General features: G+C 38.3%; 1 protein-coding gene across 5 annotated transcripts in view; it reads left to right on the forward strand.

Moving 5' to 3' along the window:
• Nucleotides 1-17,188, forward strand: part of CCDC30 (coiled-coil domain containing 30) — a 162,879-nt gene that overhangs the window by 94,516 nt on the left and 51,175 nt on the right. For all 5 annotated transcript variants that reach the window (XM_032609275.1, XM_032609293.1, XM_032609284.1 and 2 more), the window contains one exon: nucleotides 14,248-14,427. In XM_032609275.1, the coding sequence (XP_032465166.1) occupies nucleotides 14,248-14,427 (180 nt within the window). The remainder of the gene's footprint in view (nucleotides 1-14,247; nucleotides 14,428-17,188) is intronic.

Genomic DNA, 17,188 nt, shown 5'->3' on the forward strand with positions numbered 1-17,188 from the left:
GCTTCATGTAAAAGAATGAATTTAGAACACTCCCTAACACCACACAGAAAAATAAACTCAAATGGGTTAAAGACCTAAATGTAAGGCCAGACACTATAAAACTCTTAGAGGAAAACATAGGCAGAACAGTCTATGACATAAATCACAGCAAGATCCTTTTTGACCCACCTCGTAGAGAAATAGAAATAAAAGCAAAAATAAACAAATGAGACCTAATGAAACTTAAAGCTTTTGCATGGCAAAGGAAACCATAAACAACACGAAAAGACAACTCTCAGAATGGGAGAAAATATTTGCAAATGAAGCAACTGACAAAGGATTAATGTACAAAATTTCCAAGCAGCTCATGTAGCTCAATATCAAAAAAACAACCCAATCCAAAAATGGGCAGAAGACCTAAATAGACAATAGATATACAGATTGCCAACAAACACATGAAAGAATGCTCAATATCACTAATTATTACAGAAATGCAAATCAAAACTACAATGAAGTATCACCTCACACCAGTCAGAATGGCCATCATTAAAAAATCTACAAACAATAAATGCTGGAGAGGGTGTGGAGAAAATGGAACCCTCTTGCACTGTTGGTGGGAATGTAAATTGATACAGCCACTATGGAGAACAGTATGGAGGTTCCTTAAAAAACTAAAAATAGAACTACCATATGACCCAGCAATCCCACTACTGGGCATATACCCAGAGAAAACCATAATTCAAAAAGAGTCATGTATCCCAATGTTCATTGCAGCTCTATTTACAATAGCCAGGACATGGAAGCAACCTAAGTGTCCATCGACAGATGAATGGATAAAGAAGATGTGGCACATATATCCAATAGAATGTTACTCAGCCATAAAAAGAAATGAAATTGAGTTATTTGTAGTGAGGTGGATGGACCTAGAGTCTGTCATACAGAGTGAAGTAAGTCAGAAAGAGAAAAACAAATACTGTATTGCTAACACATATATATGAAATCTAAAGGAAAAAAATGTTTATGAAGAACCTAGGGGCAGAACAGGAATAAAGACTCAGATATTGAGGCTGGAGTTGTGGACATGGAGAGGGGGAAGGGTAAGCTGGGACAAAGTGAGAGAGTGGCATGGACTTTTACATACCAGCAAATGTAAAATAGATAGCTAGTAAGAAGCAGCCGCATAACGCAGGGAGATCAGCTCAGTACTTTGTGACCACCTAGAGGGGTGGGTTAGGGAGGGTGGGAGGGAGATGCAAGAGGGAGGAGATATGGGGATATATGTACATGTATAGCTGAATCACTTTTTTATAAAGCAGAAACTAACACACCATTGTAAAGCAATTATACTCCAATAAAGATGTTAAAAAAGAAAAAAACCTCTGAATGGCTTCTTATTGCACTTAAAATCCAAACCTTTACCATGACCTCTAATGCCCTCTGCAACTTGGCCTCTGCCTACCTCTCCAATTTCATCATTGTACCATTGATGTACAATGTCTTGTTTATCATGCAGTTTTTCAGATCCTCTAACCCTTCAAGCACTTTCCCTCTTTAGGAACTTTGTACTGAAAAGTTCCCTTGTCCAGGACGTTCCTCCGCCGGCTTTCCATGTGGCTAACTCCTTCCTACCTTTTCAGAGAGACAATCAGTAACTGCCACGTTAGGGAAAATCCTACATCCTGCTCTAGCATGTCACCTTGTTTAGAGGTGACTTATCATGATCTGTAATTATCTTGTTTACTTGTTTATTGTTTGTCCTCATATTCCTCCTCTGTGTGTTCTATGAGAGCATGGACCTGGCTGTCTTGGTCACCATTGAGTCCTTAGTGCGTAGAACAGTGCTTGGCATATAAGTGATATTTGGTAAATATTTGCTGAATTAATTAACATTTTTTTCCCTTTCCTCTCTGAAAACAGAGTTCTATCACTAGCCACTCTTCTGTTCTACTAAGCTTTAGTTTTAATTGTACATTGTCCTTGTAGGTTATCAAAATGCCTTCACATTTTACTTCTTAAGATCCCAGAAATCTTATGAGTAGGGCAAGGCCACTTTACAAATGAAGAGACTGAGACTCTGAGGGATTTTGCCTTGTCAAACGTTGCGTAAATAATAGGTGGAAGATCCAGGACGAGAACCCATGGCTTCTACTATTATAGTCTCTTTCCTGAATCTCTGTACAGGTTAAGACTGCTGTGTATCTGGGTTACTAGAAGAGGAACGGAATAATCATGCTGCTAGGCACCTCCTACTAGTTGAAGACTGGTGACAATTACAAAATTATAGAATGATATAAAAATAACAGAGGGGGTGAGTTTCAGTCAGAACTCGGTAAATAAAGATTAAGAGCTATGTTAGAGGGGAGAAGAAATTTGAGAGTCATGGTGGGTTCTCTAGTCCATAAGGTGTAGGTATACTGACTGCAGGGCGTGTTCTCAGTTCCATGTTATTTTTGGTTGGTAGTCTACTTTTGCCCATGCAACTTTTACATTATTATTATTATTATCATCATATAAAATTAATAATAAAGTAATACATAGTTATATGTATTACTTTTAAAAATCTGTTCAGTTTGCCTTTGATTTCTAAGTCACATTTTCTCATACCTTTTGAAAGGATAAAGCCTGTTCTTTTTGGAGAGCATTTATTTTAATGAATTTCATCCTAATATATTAAGATCACTTTAAATTAAATTACTACATTCTAAAGTATTGCTAATTCTCCTTAATTAACTAATTTATGTGAATGCAGTTCATTTATCCAGACCATTAGTAAAGATGTAAAATGGCATTAGCCCAGGATTATCCCCTGGAGAGCCCTGCTCATCATTCCCTCCAAGCCAAAGGAGACTCACTGACTGCCCTGCTCTAAATATGGGTTTACAGGTACATCTCATTTACCCACCTAAGAGGAGGACCGTTTAAACTTTAAACTATGGAAACATAATGAAGGCTACTTCTCTTCTCCTATGACTACATGGCCACTATGCAACTATAGGAGGAAATTATATTAGGTCTGGCTAAATTTACTCTTTATAAAGTAATTCAATCCTCTAATTGTGACAAATCAAGCACCTTCATAAATATTAAACTTACATGACCAGTTTATAGATTTTTCATTTTTTAAAGTAAACTTCTAATTTTTTATATAATTGTAGATTCACATGCAGTTATAAAAAATAACAGAGATCCCATGTATCATTTACTGGTTTTCCCCAATGGTAACCTCTTGTAAAACTGTAGTACAGTATCATAACCTGGATATTGACATGGATACAGTCAAGATACAGAACATTTCCATCACCACAAGGATTCCTCATGTTGCCCTTTTATAGCCACCCCCACTTCCTTCCCGCTTCACCCCCTCCTTAACCCCTGGCACCGTTCTATTCTAACTAGTCTATTCTCCATTTCTAAAAGTTTTTCATTTCAATGATGTTATATAAATGTATCCATACAATAAGTAACATTTTAGGGTTGACTTTTTTCACTTAACATAATTCTCTGGAGATTCATCTAGGTTATTATGAGTATCAGTAGTTGGATACTTTTCATTGCTGAGTAGTATTACATGGTATGGATATACCACAGGTTTTTTTTTAACCATTCATCCATTGAAGGATACCTGGGTTATTTCCAGTTCTGGCTATTATGAATAAAGCTGCTGTAAATATTCAAGCTTTTATGTGAACATAATTATTCATTTACCTGGGATAAATCCCCAGGAGTGCAATTTTGGATAACCTGGTACTTGCATATTTAATTTTAGTTAGTTGTGTTTTGTTCTTTTTTTGAGAAATTGCCAAACTGTTTTCCAGAGTGACTATATCATTTTACATTCCCACCAGCAGTGTATGAGTGATCCAGTTTCTCTGTATCCTCACTAGCATTTGGTGTTATCGCTTTTAATATCTTTTGCCTATTTTCTAATTGGATTTGTTTTTTAATGTTAAATTTTGAGAGTTCTTTATAAAGTCTAGATACTTGTCCTTTGTCAGCTCTGTGACTTGCAAGTATTTTTCCCAGTCTGTAGCTTGTCTTTTCATCCTCTTAACAAGGTTTTCTCAGAGCAAAAAAAAATTTAATTTTGATGAGGTATCAATTTTTCCTTTTATGGATCATACTTTTGATGTTAAATCTAAGAATTAGTTGCTCAACCTTAAATCTTGAATATTTTCTCCTATGTTTCATAGTTTTGCATTTAAGCCCATGATCTATTTTGAGTTAATTTTTATATGCAGTATGAAACTTAGATAGGATTCTCTTTTTTTGCCTATAGATATTCAATTGTTTTAGCATCATTTCTTGAAAAGGCTGTCTTTCTTCCATTGAATTGCTTTTGCACCTTTGACAAAAATGACTTAGGCCTTGTGAGTTTCTGCTTCTGGGTTCTCTAATTCTATTCTATTGATCTATGTGTCTGTCCACTAATATCATACAATCTTGACCGCTGTAACTGTATAATATAGTTTTGAAACTGGATAGACTGATTCCACTTTATTCTTTTTCAAAATTGTTTAGCTATCTAGTCCCTTTGCCTTTACATATAATGTTAGAATAATCTTGTCTAGCTACAAAAAATCTTGCTGGAATTTTGATACGAATTGTTTTAAATCTGTATATAAATTTAGGGAGAATTGACATCTTTTCCTATGTAGAATCCTCCAATCCATGGACACAGTATGTCATACATTTATTTAGATATTCTTTTATTTCTTTCACCAGCATATTATAGTTTTCAGCAGACAAGACCTACACATGTTTTGTTGATATACACCTAAGTATTTCATTTTTCTGAGCAATTATAAATGGTATTGTATTTTAAATTTCAGTGTCTATGTGTTCATTGCTAATATACAGAAATATTATTTATATTGCATCCTGTGACCTTTCTGAACTTGCTTATTTGTTCTAGGCTCTTTTTAATTTTTTTTAATGTTTCTTGGGATTTTCTACATAGACAATCATATCATCTGAAAATCATGCAATTTCAGATTGTTTCATCTTTTCCAATCTGTATGCCTTTTACTTCCTTTTTTGTCTAATTGCACTAGCTAGAACTTCCAGCAATATGTTGAATAAAACTAATGAATGTGAATATCTCTGTCTTGTTTCCAATCTTATCAGGAAGGCTTTCAGTTTTCACCATTAATACAATGTTAGCTGTTTGGTTTTTGTCAAATTGAAGAAGTTTCTCTCTATTTCTGTTTTTCTAAGGTTTTATCATAAATGAGTGTCACATTTTATCAAACGGTTTTTCAGTATCAACTGATATAGCTGATTTTCTATCTAGTTGTTCTATCAATTTTTGAGAGGGTTGTTGAAGTCTACAACTGTAATTGTGGATTTATCTATTTCTCCTTTCAGTTATTCAGTTTTTACTCCAAATACTTTACAGCTCTGTTGTTTGGTGCATACACATTTAGGATTGCTATGTCTTCTTGGTGAATTGACCCTTTTATCATTATATAATGTCCCTCTCTTTTTCTTTCTTTTAATTTTATTTCTGAAGTCTACTTTATCAGATATTAATATAGATTCTCTTGCTTTCTTTTTATTAATATTTGCATGATATGTCTTTTTCATCCATTTTTGCCTTCAACCTGCTTATATTATTATATTTGAAATGAGTTTTTGTAAACGGCATCTAGTTAGGTCTTGTTTTTTAAGCCACTCTGCCAATCTCTGTCTTTTGATTGGTGTGTTTGGCCAAATTACCATTAATGTAATTATTGGTATATTAGAACTTAAGTTTTCTATTTTAAAAATATTTATTTATTTGGCTGCATCAGGTCTTAGTTGCAGCATGCGGGATCATTGTTGCAGCATGTGGGATCTTTTGTTGCGGCGCATGGGCTTCTTTCTACTTGTGGTGTGTGGACTCTAGAGCTTGCAGCCTCAATAGCCCTGCAGCATATGGAATCTTAGTTCCCCAACCAGGGATCGCACCTGCATCCTCTGCATTGGAAAGTGGATTCTTAACCACTGGACCACCAGGGAAGTCCCAGTTTGCTATTTTTCCAGTTTTGATTTTCTATTTGTTCTCTCTGTTATTTGTGTCTGTTTTCTGTTTTCTGCCTTCCTGTGGGTTATATGAACACTTTCTAATAATTCCATTTTGGTTCTTCCATAATGTTTTTGAGTGTGCTTCTTTTTATAGCTTTACAGTCATTGCTCTAGGCATTACTTTTTACACACACACACACACACACACACACACACACATTTTACCAGTTAGAATGAAATGTAGAAACCTTACCTCCCTTTATGTCTCTTTACCCTCCCCAATTTATAATACAGTTTGTCTTAAAATTTTTCTCTACACACATTTAGAACCACATCAAACAGTACTATATATATATATATTTTTTTTTTTTTTTCGGTACGCAGGCCTCTCACTGTTGTGGCCTCTCCTGTTGCAGAGCACAGGCTCCGGCTGTGCAGGCTCAGCGGCCATGGCTCACGGGCTCAGCTGCTCCACAGCATGTGGGATCTTCCTGGACCGGGGCACGAACCTGTGTCCGCTGCATCGGCAGGCGGACTCTCAACCACTGCGCCACCAGGGAAGCCCCAGACAGTACTATATTTTTGCTTCAACCATCATACAGAATTTAGGAAACTCAAAAGGAGAAGAAAAATGTATTTATCCAGATTTTTACTCTTTCTGTCCTTCCTTCCTTATGTTACAGTATGCCTCCTTTTATCATTTCCTATGTGTATAGAGAATTTCCTTTAGCTGTTCTTTTAGAGTAGTTCTGCTAGTGGCAGATTCTCTTGATTTTTCTTCATCTGTGAACATCTTGATTTCCTCTTCATTCCTGAAGAATATTTTCACTGGGTATAGGACTCTGGATTGACAGTTCTTTTCTTTCAGCATATGAAAAATGTTATGCCACTTCCTTCTGATCTCTGTAGTTTCTGATGAGAAGTCAGCTGTCATTTGAATTGTTTTTCCCTTTCTGTAATGTAGTGTTTCTCTCTTGTTGCTTTCAAGGTTTTTTTATTTGTCTTTAGTTTTCAGAAATTTGACTATGATGTTTTTTGGTATGGTTTTCTTTAGGTTTATCCTATTTGGAGCTCACTCGCCTTCTTGAATCTGTATGTTTAAGTCTTTTGGGAAGGTTGTAGCCATTATTTCTTCATGTACTTTTTCTGTCCTGCCTATTCTCCTTTCCTTCCAGGATCCATAACAAAAGCATTAGATCTTTTATTATAGCCCCACAGTTCCCAGAGGCAGTGTTTTTTTGGTTTTTTTCCTTTTTCCCCAGTCTATTTTCTCTCTGTTTTTCAGACTGGGTAATTTCTATTCTTCTGTCTTCAGGCTCACTGATTCTTTTCTCAGTCCCCTCAATTCTGCTGTAGATTCTATCCATTGAGTTTTAAAATTCTGGTTATTGTATTTTTCAATTCTAAAATTTCCATTTGGTTCTTTCTTATATCTTCTATTTCTTTGCTGAGACTTTCTAGTTCTGAGACTTTCTATTTTTCATTTGTTTCAAATGTGTTCATAATTGCTCATTGAATTATTTTTATGATGTCTGATTTCAAATATTTGTTAAATAATTCTGTCATCATGATTTTGTCATCTAATTGTTGCCTTTTCTCATTCAAGTTGAGGTTCCTGGTTCTTGGTATGATGAGTAATTTTAGATTGAAATCTGAATATTTGGGGTATTATGTTATGAAACTCTTGGTCTTGTTTTAACCTTCTATTTAGCTGGCTTCTTGTGATACCACTCTGGCAGGGTATGTGGAGGGGGGTGCTGTCTACCCCAGCTTGGGGTAGAAGTCCAGGTTCCCCGCTCAGCATCCATGGACACCCAAGGAAAGAGGGGCTCCTCATTACTGCTGGTCATGGTGGGAGTTCCTACTCCCCACTAGGTCTCTGCTTGGACTGCTCTGACTGTGATGGTGAAGGATGCCTTGTTACTGCTCTCTACTTGGCCTCCATGATATCATGAGCAGGGCAGCAGTAAAAGTCCTGACTCTCCACTAGGCCTCCTCTGAAACTACCCCAGTAAAGAGAAGGGTATCTCCTTACTGCCAGGTGGGGGTGGAAGTCCAGACTCCCCATGTCTGGTACTGCCTGGCAGGGATGAAAGTCCCTCCTCCCCACTGGCCTCTGACACTACCGGCAGCAGGGGAGTTGTGCCTCATTTTCCTGGTGAAAGTGGAAGTGTGGGCTCCCAGCTTGACCTTTGCCGACATGAGTGGGGTGGAGCCACAGTTTTTTCTATGGCGTTCGGCTGGAATAAAGTGGATAATGTCTGAAAGTTTTCTTTCTTGCTTGGTTGTCCTTTTCTTGGTCCTCTGTATAGAGTAAAAAGCCTTTTGTCTATGCTTCTTGGTGTTGTCTAGGTTGCCAGCTTCTTCAGCTTTAAGTCTAGGATATATGAGGCTACAAGAAAACCTAGGAAACCACAACCATGTGGTTCTTCAGGTCCTGAGTTACCTAGCTGATCTGACTTCTTTCTACCTTTCAGAGTCTTCTTATGTTTGTTTTATATATAATGTCCAGGCTTTTTAGTTGTACTTGGTAGGAGAAATAGGGAAAAGTATGTCTACTTTATCTTCCTGAATGCAGAAGTCAGTTTTCCCATTTAAAAATAATAATAGGTGTATGTTTGCATTTTCCCAGTCTTCAAGTATATCTAGCTTCCATTGGGAGTTGGAAAAGGAAAAGAGTTTATGGAGGATGAAAAGAATCGTTATTTTATCAGAAATTTATTTTTAAAGCATTTTACTTTTTATCTCATGTTTTTAATCATTTAAATATATTACCTCTAAAAAACTGCTGAGTTCAAAATAAAATATTTAATTCATTTTTATACAGTGTTAAAGGAATCTTAAAAGGGAAAAAACTCCATAGACACAATTTTTCCTGTGTTCCTTTCCAGCTTTTTCTATATTTACATTTCCCATAGTATGTGTTATGTTTATACACATATATACATATATATTATTTATTGTTCCACCATCTTACTTTAATAAGTATTTAATGTTGATGAATAGTCTTCATACCACTTTCAAGTTGGTTTCTCTTTAATCCTCTTAGCCATTTCTGTGTCTCCATTTAATCACTATTTTGAATACCATGGTTCTGAGCATTATTATACAATCAGCTTTTTTCTTCTTGTCAGTTATTTTATTTCAGTAAATTCATTGGTATGCAATTATTCAGTCAAAAGATCTGAACACTTTTATGGCTCTTCATCCGTATTGCCAAACTGCCTTCTTGAAGAATTTGAACACCAACTATAATTTGTGAAGCATCCTGTGCTAGGCCCCACAGTACCTGAAACAACTTTAAGATTAAGGGAATAAAAATAAAATAAGCATACTTGTGTTCACTCTACTTTTCATTCATACTCTCTAACTGTGAAAGGTACATTCCCTCCCCTTGGCTTCTATGGCTCACAGCCTTTTAGTTTTCCTCCTCCCTCTCTGGCTTCTGAGTCTCCTCTTCAGGCCTCTTCCCTCTGCTTGTTCCTTACAAGTCTTTAGGCTTCTGTCCAGAATGATCCTCCTCCTCTTACTTTCCCGCTTCTCCCTGGCTCATCTTATCTAATCCTAAGGTTTCTGCTCACATTCCTCTGTATCTGTGTCTTCACCCCAGGCATGTCTCCAGTCTATACCTATATTCCCCCTTCTTGGGCTACCATCCACTTGCCCATTTGCCCCCGTCAGAAATCCAGGTGTCAGTCATTATTCCTTTTTCTCCCTCACCTGCCACGTCCTGCAAATGACAGATCCTATCAATATTGTCTTCTAAATATCTCTAGAATCCATTCCTCCTTTCCATCCCCACAATCCTATTCTAGTCACTGTTGTTTAGTACGCAGATCACAACAATCTCTCAACTGGTTTCCCTGCCACACAGATTACAAATGATGTTTCTAAATCACACTCTGTCTTTTGCCTCTGGGCTTTTACCTATCTTATTTATTAAGTCATCCAACAACCCACCCTCCAACATATACACACACAAGCAAGTATGCACACATCCCTACCTTTACATTTGCCTAGCTTGTGCGTACTCATCCGTCAGGCCTCAGATTACTTACTACTAACTTAATATAATCACTTGTTAACTTATCCTTATTTTTCACTAAATTGTAAGCTCCTTAGGGACAGGGATTATGTCCTATTGTAACCCTAGTGCCTGCCAAAGTGCCTGGTGCTTATTGAGTGATTTTTAAAAAATCTTTATAAGCTGTATCTGCCCAATGCCATACTAAAACTTGAAAAAGTGAAAAACTCACTGAAACTGGTTGTTTGTCTATACCTGTAGACAAAAATCTATGATGGGTCATTTCCCTGAATATGAGTAAAAATGATATGACTCATTTGTTTTTAAAGTTTATTTCCAAGAATAAGATAACTGCTCTGCTATAGAATTCAAGTTGAAAATCTTGCTCACAGCACTTTCTTTACTGGTAGATATTTTCCCTCCATATTCTGCTAGTATAATGAGCATTTTGATAGTCTTTTGTTATTATGTTTGTGCTAAGTCCTGAATTAGGAGAAAGTAAGCAGAAGGAAATTCCACAGGAGGCAGTAAAGGAGGGCACTTTTCCAAGAGAGGGACAGAAGGAGGAGGACTCGCAGCAGAAACAAGATATGAAAGGTGAAGAACAGCAGTTGACCTTGAAGCCTGAGGAAGTCGTGAGGCTCAGAGAAGGGCTGAGCTGTATGAATCAGAGCCTCCTTCAGTTTCAGAGCTCTGGGGATAGCTCAGATGACAGTAGCGTCCAGGTAGGTGTTATATAAACACGTGGTCTGACTGGCTCCATTTCCTCTGATCAGCTGTGGTTAGAGGCTTAATTTTTATATCGCTATTAACGTATATTTGTTGAGCAATATCATAACCATGGCCCGAATGTTAATAAAGTAGCAATCAAAATCTCAGCTAAGCCCATCAGTTGATACATTTTATTATAAAGTGTTCTTAGGCTTCTTCTAGGCTCAGCAGGAAGGAATGCTGATTGATTGTCAGTGTCTGCCCTGGGCAGGTGGGACAGAGAATGGCAGGATTTGTGCCACATTTTCTGTTCCTGGTACCTAGCCTCAATATACAAAATACATTTTTTGCGGGGGAAAAGGCTGCAGACTTGGAATTGTTTTAAATATGGCTATTGCTATTTACTAGAAATGTGCCTGCAGGAGAAATAAAAGGAGTGACTACACCTCAGTTCTTTTACCTCAATTTTACTGGTTCCCTCTGGTACAAATTAAGATTTCCCTACACACACTTTTCTAGGAATTATTTTGAGATCCATAGAGGGAGGCTTTGTACTCATATGTAAACCACATTCAGAAGACTGATAATAGACATTTGAGAAGTGTACATTTAGAAAACAAGGAAGACTATTAGTAAAAGAAGTCAAAATATATTTGAAAAGAGGTTTGGATAGAGTGAAAACTAGGCAAGTCATAATAAACAAGGAAAATATATACCTGACAGGAGATTCAGATACATTGGAATGAGAAGGAAGTCACTGGATTTGTTCAGAAGACCAAAAGGAAGTATGACATCACATATTCAAAAAGAGGTTGATGTTACGTATCCCAGACAATCCCTTTATTGGGCAGTGGGCCAGTGTAGGAGGCTTGGGCAGAGGCTGAACACTGTGGTCACAAAGATGATAAAATCTTTGCTTATGAGCTTAAAGTAATCAGTGAACTTTTAGAATAATGAAATTTACAGTATAAGAAGTCACACCCTGGTTAATTTATTAATTTTCTCTAATTTACCCTTTCCCATTATTTGAAGAATCATTTCTCAGTACTTGGGGGGAGGCGAAAAACTATTAAATATATAAAAACTCTCTGGGAAATCTGGGAAAATAGCCATTTTGTGAAAGAACAAATGTATATACCACATAGCCAGTAATTTTTTTCCATAATAATGACTTTGAATTATTGAAAGAAGTGTGTTATTCTTATTCATTTATTCAACCAGTATTAATTATTAATTGAGTATCAATTCTTTTTTTTTTTTTTGGCCATGCCACACAGCATGTGAGATCTTAGTTCCCCAACCAGAGATCTTAGTCCCTTGACCAGGGATCGAACCCATGCCCCCTGCAGTGGTAGCACGGAGTCCTAACCACTGGACCGCCAGGGAATTCCCATTAATTGTGTATCTATGATGTGCCAGGCCCTGTGTTAAGGCACATACAGCAGTAAATGAGGTAGACATGGGCCGCACGGGAAAAAATAACATATTTGTGTTATTTGGATTCACATTTCCCAAAACACTCACACACACTATTTCATTTACTTGTTTAAGCAAGCAAGGAAGAAAATACATTTTAGACAGATTTTTGTCTGCAGTGTGCTGTGCAGTGATAATTTCAGAACCTCTTTCTGTGTATAGGGTTCAAAACCTTCTGATAGCTATAGATTGTTCTACTTTTTAGTTCTTGTGTGTGTGTAGTTTTTAGTCTTCACCCCTGTTGTTGTCAGATTATGGTGCTAATACTTTGCTGCTTTCCATGTGTACTGTGTCTTATTAATCTCATAATGTGCAAATTTAGGTAGCTATAGGCTGAGCCCAGACACCAAATTTTCAAGAATGCTCATAAATGGCAAATATATAGGGAAAAAACTGTGAGAGCCTCTATTATGAATAACTATGTGAGCTATATTGTTCATATGTGTTTTGTGACATCATTTGTGGCTGCTGATGGCCTTTCGGGGCTTAATTTCTGCTGTTCAACAGTATTCCTGGTGAGGTTGCAGTAGCTGAGTTCTAGATATTATTTTCCCACTATTCTTGAAACATATTTGAACCACCATTAATTATCTTAATTTTATAGGTTGAAAATGTAGTTTCACATTTTTTTACTATGCTCTAGGCACTATACTTAATACTCTGTGTATATTAAGCAATACAATGAGGCAGAAATATTATTGTTGCCACTTTATAGATGAAGAAACTGAGGCTTTAGAGAGGTTAAATAATTGGCCTAGAATGACACTTTGTAGTGGAACCTGGTCTGTCTCCTTTACAGCCTGACCCTTTAACAGTTTTGTCATCTGCTTCCACTTGCTGAGAAGCTCAAAGAAAGCATATAGTCCTCACGTCAAGCTAATTTTCTAAGGAAGGCTGGCAAGCTGGCTCCCAAAACCCCCCCAGGGTGTCTGTCTTAGATTATCTTGGTGAATTTATCTGTGATTTGCCCTTAGGCTTGCAGTCTCCAAAACTTTGATGTAATGGCCCCCCTCCCCCCCCCCCACCCCGCCCAAAATAGATCTGAGTCTTGGGAATACATTTACATTAAACCAAACTTTCAAGACTATTGGGTAAAATCAGAATATGTCAATTAGGTATTCTTCTGTAATAATGAATAAATATCACTGGAACATGTGTAGATGAACTGTGCATTTACCCATAGCGAGCTAACCAGGGATCTTAGATACTTGCTGCTCTTAAGACAAGCAAATTGGATCTAGATTGCCTTTCTGACTAAACCAAGACAGGAACTGAAGGGCTAACAGGACTTGGGGAATTCAGTGTGGCAATTCTGTTATAAGCAAGATAAACTAGAATAATGACATGGGCTTTTCAGAACGTCATGAACAGGAAGCACACTGGACCAGGATTCAGGAAACAGACAGTATCTTATCTGTTGAACTGGAGAAGGTTGAATTCTTTGTCTACTCAGCATGGCTGTGTGTGCCTACCTTTCAGAAAATCTAAATAACTCCTCCTTTGGTCATGTGAGTTTTATTGTGCCAGAGAGACCTGGCAGAAGAGTGCGTTGTTGAGGAGTAACCGAAGGAGAATCATTGGGGAGTGAAAGGAAAGTGATGAGGAAACCTGGTAATTTAGTATCTCTCGCTAAATGTTCTCTTCCCTTTTGCCAACAGACATTATGCGCGTGTGTACACACGCAACCCACATACACGTTCACACACTGCATCTTAATATGTTGACTCTTTAAACTCCCTATTTAAAGCACGTTTTGCTCTAAAACTGCCCACGCTTCTGTTCCACTTCATTAATATGAAAAATAAGAAAGTTAATTTTCTATGCTTAATTATTCTTGTTCGCATAACTTCTTCAATATTTTCACTCTAATATAACAGGAGTTAAACTATATGAACATGTACAACTAGCCATACATGTAAAAGAGTAATTGGCTCTAGTTAAGCTAACTCCAAAAGCATTTACATGTGAATAGTCACATTCTGACAGCTGGAACCCATGTTTTACCAACATTCTTTCAAATTGTCCATGTTCCCCTTGTAAAACATTTGCTTTAGAATCCATCATCTGGAGAAAAACGGAAACACCAGCAGCAAGAGGAGCTACAGCAACTTCGCCAGAATTTGCACCGGCTCCAGATTCTATGCAACTCAGCAGAAAAGGAGCTTCGATATGAGCGAGGAAAGAACTTGGACTTAAAGCAGCATAACAGCTTACTTCAGGAAGAAAGCATTAAGGTAACTCCAGTGGGCGTATCCTTCATTTAAGAGTCTCGATTGCTCAATTTACCCTGGGAATAAAGGAATCAGAATTCCTCAACTTGATAATTCATGACAGAGTCCCCAGATGGGTAGACAATGTGAGCTATCTGGTAACTCCCTCCTTTAACTTCTCCCTACCGAGTAGGTACACAGCTCAATGGTTTCTCTGCTGCTGAAAGGCTGTGTGTGCTGTCAACCTGTAAATATGAAAAGGTTTAAGTTACGCAGTCTTTTGAAATCATTACCTAGACCTTTTAGCACTTAGTAAATTTCGATGACCTGAACTAAATCACTGATGGTACTGCCCTAGTTCTATCTCTGGATGTATTTGTCTCTAATAGGTGCATTCATTATTATTGGTTGAATCAAATATCAAGTGCACCAAGGTACAAATCATGAGAGAGCAAAGTTGTTCTTCCTGACATGAGTGCATCAGAAATTTGGGGGAACATCCCCCAAACATGCTTGTTTTAAAATAATCTATATAGAACTGCCATCCACAGATTCATCTAAATTTTATGAAACACAGGGGACTTCCCTGGCGGTCCAGTGGTTAAGACTTCATGCTTCCACTGCAGGGGGCATGGGTTCAATCCCTGGTCGGGGAACTAAGATCCCGCATGCCACACAGTGAAGCCAAAAAAAAGAGTAAGTTTTATGAACCACAAAAATATTCAAACTGAACCATCATGTAAAATAGAACTTTCTTTTAATTGTGGTTCACTTCTGTAAACATATACTAGGAACCTAATATAAGCCCCTATCTAAGATTCTGGAATTCAACATTCAACAAATATTTATTGAGCATCAGTCCTACACAAGGCAGGCCATCTTGTCAATACTGAGGGTTTAATGATATGCAAAACAGACACAGTTCTCATCCCCTAGTGCAGGGGTCAGCAAACTTTGACCTATGGGTCAAATCCTGCCTGCCTTCCATTTTTGTAAATAAAGTTTTATCGGCACACAGCCATACCTGTTTGTTGACATATTATTGACGGCTGCTTTTGCACTACCAAAGCAGATATGAGTAGTTCTGACAGAGACCATATGGCCCACAAAGGCTAAAATATTTACTCTCTGGCCCTTTATATGAAAAGTTTGCCACCCCTAGTGTAGCAGGATCAATGACCTTATTCAAAAAGCAGCATAAAAATGGATTAAGAAAGGTCCCTACTTTTAAGGAGCTCACAGTCTAGTAGGGGAGATATGGAGGAAAACAAATAGTCATTTATTTCCAACTTCAAAGGAAGCCCTTTTGGGAATTCTAGGATTATTTGGATAAACTTCCCTGTCCTCACCCTTTTGAATTTGATCATATTCCCTCAAGCCTTTGTAATTTTTTTTTTTTTTTTTTTTTTTTTTGCGGTACGCGGGCCTCTCACTGCTGTGGCCTCTCCCGTTGCGGAGCGCAGGCTCCGGACGCGCAGGCTCAGCGGCCGTGGCTCACGGGCCCAGCCGCTCCGCGGCATGTGGGATCTTCCCGGAGCGGGGCCTGAACCCGTGTCCCCTGAATCAGCAGGCGGACTCTCAACCACTGCGCCACCAGGGAAGCCCCTTTGTAATTTTTTAAATAAATTTATTTATTTTTATTTTTGGCTGTGTTGGGTCTTCGTTGCTGTGCGCAGGCTTTCTCCAGTTGCAGTGAGTGGGGACTACCCTTTATTGCGGTGTGTAGGCTTCTCATTGCGGTGGCTTCTCTTGTTGCAGAACACGGGCTCTAGGCGTGCGGGCTTCCATAGTTGTGGCTCGCAGGCTCAGTAGTTGTGACTCGCGGGCTCTAGAGCACAGGCTCAGTAGTTGTGGCGCACTGGCTTAGTTGCTCCGCAGCATGTGGGATCTCCCCGGACCAGGGCTCGAACCCGTGTCCCCTGCATTGGCAGGCGGATTCTTAACTACTGCGCCACTAGGGAAGCCCCAAGCCTTTGTAGTTTTAAATTTAATTCCAAATCTTTCTCACATTTCAAGACAACCTTTTACCTTTCCCTTCAAACACCTTTCTTAGACCATTTTAACTGTCCACTGTGAGCGTACACTAGCAATACTACATCTTTGTCAAGGTACAATGACAATAACAACAGATCATGACATCTTATATATGGTTGGCACCCTATAAATATTTGTTGATTAATGAACGAGTCCTTCAGGGATGGGTAAATGAGAGCTTGATAAAAAGAGAAGATATTTTTTGTCCTGTTTTAAATCTCCTTCATGGTGGGGTAAATTATTTACCATTTCAGTAATGAGACATCATTCTTTTGGCTGGTCCCTTGGGCCAGGCATTTACGCAGAGTCATATGCAATAGCCAACTACCCTGTAGTGACAGTTTGTCCACTTTATCTCTTAGAAACCTCCCAACCCTGAAAGGTAAACATTTTATAGGTGAGAAAACTGTTCAGGGGACTTCCCTGGTGGTTCTAGTGGTAAAGAATCTGCCTTCCAATGCCGGGGACGCAGGTTTGATCCCAGATCGGGGAACTAAGATCCCACACGCCGCGGGACAACTAAAGCCCGCGCACCACAACTGCTGAGCTCGCACACCTCAACAAGAGAACCCGTGTGCTGCAAATTACAGAGGCCACGCACTCCGGTGCCTGCGTACCACAGCTAGAGAGAAAAAACCCGCACGCCACAACTACAGAGAAGCCGCAACGAAAGATCCCGCATGCCTCAACAAAGATCCTGCATGCTGCAACTAAGATCCAACACAGCCAAAAAACTAAAAAAATAAAGAAA

This window comes from Phocoena sinus, chromosome 1 (assembly GCF_008692025.1).
Source record: "Phocoena sinus isolate mPhoSin1 chromosome 1, mPhoSin1.pri, whole genome shotgun sequence".
Taxonomy (NCBI): domain Eukaryota; kingdom Metazoa; phylum Chordata; class Mammalia; order Artiodactyla; family Phocoenidae; genus Phocoena; species Phocoena sinus.